The sequence below is a fragment of the Selaginella moellendorffii genome, unplaced genomic scaffold (genome assembly GCF_000143415.4).
Source record: "Selaginella moellendorffii unplaced genomic scaffold, v1.0 SELMOscaffold_8, whole genome shotgun sequence".
NCBI lineage: Eukaryota > Viridiplantae > Streptophyta > Lycopodiopsida > Selaginellales > Selaginellaceae > Selaginella > Selaginella moellendorffii.
The window spans coordinates 1,696,643-1,699,691 of record NW_003314269.1 but is presented as its reverse complement, the minus strand read 5'-3'; the positions used below and the strand labels follow the sequence as shown (position 1 = coordinate 1,699,691).

Genomic DNA, 3,049 nt, shown 5'->3' with positions numbered 1-3,049 from the left:
ATCCTTCGTCCACCACCATCCAAGCCAATCCAGATCCCAATGGAAGTAGCTTCCAATGTCCGAGAGCTCATCAAGCCTGCAAACTCCTCTCCACCACCACGACCGTCCATACTTCTCAGCTGCCTCGACCAGATTGCTCCTCGGGTCTACATGCCTTTCCTCTACTTCTTCGCACGATTCATCCCTTCCAACCAGCTCAAGCTATCCCTCTCCAAGACGCTCTCCCTATTCTACCCGCTAGCCGGCCGCTACAAGCTTCTTCCCAATCAGGCCCTCGAGATCCAGTGTTGCGACTCTGGCATCGAGTTCTTCGAAGCGCTCGCCAGCAAATCTCTAGAAGAAGAACTTGGCAGCTTCCACGAGTTTAATCCCAGCCTCGACAGCCTAGCGTCGCGCGAGGCCTTCCCAACACAAGAAACCACGGAACTTCCTCTTGTCTCAATCAAGCTCACTCGGTTCCTGTGTGGCGGCGCTTGCCTCCAGGTAGCGACTCACCACAGCGCAGCCGATGGAGTTGCCACGGCCGATTTCGTGAAATCCTGGGCGCTGATTTCCTCCGGCCAGGAGCATCGCGTCAATCCGCCACACTTGGAACGATCCCTGCTCCTGCAACCTGACGCAATTCCACCGGAATCCACTCCAGCGGAGTACCAGATTGAGCCTCCGCCCTTCCCCGACACCAGCAATGTGGAGCGCTCAATCCTCTCCTTCACGAGCAGCGGCATTCGGTCGCTGCTAAAGAGCGACACCACCGCGACTCGATTCGAAATACTGGCGGCTCACCTCTGGATCGCGATCACCCGCGCCAGAACCGAGCTCTCGCTTCTTCAACCGCATGAGGAAACGAGGCTAGGCTTCGCGGTGAATGGGAGAAAACGTTTCAATCCTCCAATTCCCGATGGATTTCTGGGCAATGCGGTCTTTCTTGCAATCGCATCCTCCAGCGTCGAGCAGCTTCTGGCAGGATCGATCGACGGCGCTGTGAATCTCATCCAAGAAGCCAAGCGCAGGATCACGCACCAACACATGCTATCCACAGCCCGCTAGAGATTTCGCTCTCCTTCAACCCCTCGGATCTCGTGATCTCGAGCTGGCAGCGATTGGAGATGGCTGGCGCGGATTTCGGAAGCGGCAAGCCGGTATTCGCTGGAACCATGGGAATTGTGTGGGCTGGAGTGGCCATCATCTTTCCCGAGATCGAGGGAAACGATCGACTTGTCGTCAACACGATGCTTGAGCGCGATCAAATGGATGTCGTTCGCAGAGATCCTGGGCTCATAGTTTAGGGCAACTAAAGAATATTCGCCTTCATTGACACATAGTCATTTCTGCTTGGATGATTAGTGAAAGATGGGACGTTGGCAACCAGCCATTCTCGATTCAACGTTGATCTTTGTTTATATATCAATAAGCGTTTTACAATTCTTTCTTTACATTTCAATTCCCTCGTTTGCCTTTTCTTCCCAACTTGTTTTCGTTCCGCAGTTGTTTTCAGCAGCCACCAAAAATGTTTTCGAGCCATAGACATAAGAGATGTTGATGTCCGGAGAATACAAAAAAGAAAAACGCAAGCAAATGAAGTTAGTAATGGTGAAAAGGAAATAGGAACTAGCAAGTAATGCTTACTGTTGGCATTTGCTTTTAAGCCGCACAACTTTCTTCATGACCAAGTCGTTCTCAAGGCCGGGAGCACTCCTTTTCACACCACTCCTTCACAGCTTGTCGATCTTACTGCTGCAATTTTTGACAAATCCATGGGTGATGTAGAACCTGACTGGTCCTTGCTTGTTTGCAGCGGAGGATCTCATTTCTAAGATGTTGGCAGTGGATCTGAAACAGAGGTCGCCCCCTGTCATACGAGATCAAATGCTTCCATCGGCTGGTATCCTCCCTCTCCCTTAGCATCTTGTATAAAATTGCTCCTAGCCCCCACACGTCGATGGCTGCCATGTAGAGCTCCAATCCCTGTTCTCCACCATGTACTTCACTGTGCAATAGTTCTGTGATATCTCCTCGGGGTTATCTGTGGCAATGCCAAAGTTGCTGATCACCACTTTATTGCACACATTTCACTTGGAAAGAATGCTTGAGATCCTGGTGAACCACGCCCCTCAAATGCATCTCTTTTGAGGGTCTTTACCAGCTGCTTGATGATTCTGGCTGCTTTCTCTTCAACCATCTTCTCGCAAATATGCAATATTTAAAAAGACCACGAAATAATTTACCAAGTTTGGAATAAAGCCTTAAGAAAGGAAGGCAATATTTCCACCAACGAACGTAGCAACCACTCGAGGAAAAATGCCCGTGCCCTGGGCAAAGGGAGACTCGGACAACACCACAAAGTCGGCAAACTTTCCTGGAGTCAGTGACCCAACCAGATCCTCCAATGCAGCTGCATACGCAGCCAAGGATGTGTACCTGTGAATCCAGAAACAAGGACTGCATTTCAGTTTCTCATCTGTTTTCTCTTACCCCGCCACTGCGTCCCATGCAGAAATCCTTTCCTCGGGAATCCAGGGATGACTCCAGCCTGAAGGTGTTCTCTCCACGGCTGCGCGGATCCCTCCAAGTGGATTCACTGCTACAACCTTGAGGGAAATCATTCACGTAACGCCGAAGAAAAAGTATTTGACAGACTTACAGGCCAGTCGGATCCTAGAGCAACCACGCTACCGTTTCCGAGGAGGGAGCGGAGGTTATAAGATCCACGTGAGCGCTTCTCACCAAGTTTCTTCACGGCGTAGTAAGCATCATCTAGAAGTTGCTCTGGCTGTGCAAAAATCCAGGGTAATGGAGGCAGCATGCATTCATCTGCTTACTTGCATCGACGCAGATATTGAGAACGTCCCAAATTTAAGGTGCGCTCCAGGTGAAAGGTGCTGTGCATGCTCTACCTGCAATCCCACGAGTTCAGTGATACAAACGTAGATTTGTTCATCGTTACTCTCAATCGATGTCCTTGACGAGGATGTTTAGAAATAGCGTCAGCGTAAATTCCAAGCACATCATCGTTTGCTGCATCGCCAATCGCATGTACTGCTACCTGAAG

At 50.3% G+C, this 3,049-nt stretch overlaps 2 protein-coding genes across 2 annotated transcripts in view; one reads left to right on the top strand and one right to left on the bottom strand.

Moving 5' to 3' along the window:
• Positions 1 to 39: 39 nt before the first annotated feature.
• LOC9635362 (spermidine hydroxycinnamoyl transferase) lies at positions 40 to 1,107 on the top strand. The gene has a single exon (XM_002967281.2). It carries the CDS (start codon positions 40 to 42, stop codon positions 1,045 to 1,047), a length of 1,008 nt encoding a protein of 335 aa, XP_002967327.1. The 3' UTR covers positions 1,048 to 1,107.
• Positions 1,108 to 2,180: 1,073 nt separating this feature from the next.
• LOC112345402 (putative amidohydrolase YtcJ) overlaps positions 2,181 to 3,049 on the bottom strand; it is a 2,455-nt gene continuing 1,586 nt past the window's right edge. Inside the window, exons 9-13 of the mRNA XM_024672095.1 lie at positions 2,945 to 3,043; positions 2,820 to 2,894; positions 2,642 to 2,770; positions 2,473 to 2,588; positions 2,181 to 2,418 (exon numbers count right to left, since the gene is read on the bottom strand). Of these exons, the coding sequence (XP_024527863.1) occupies positions 2,244 to 2,418; positions 2,473 to 2,588; positions 2,642 to 2,770; positions 2,820 to 2,894; positions 2,945 to 3,043 (594 nt within the window). The 3' untranslated portion in view covers positions 2,181 to 2,243. The remainder of the gene's footprint in view (positions 2,419 to 2,472; positions 2,589 to 2,641; positions 2,771 to 2,819; positions 2,895 to 2,944; positions 3,044 to 3,049) is intronic.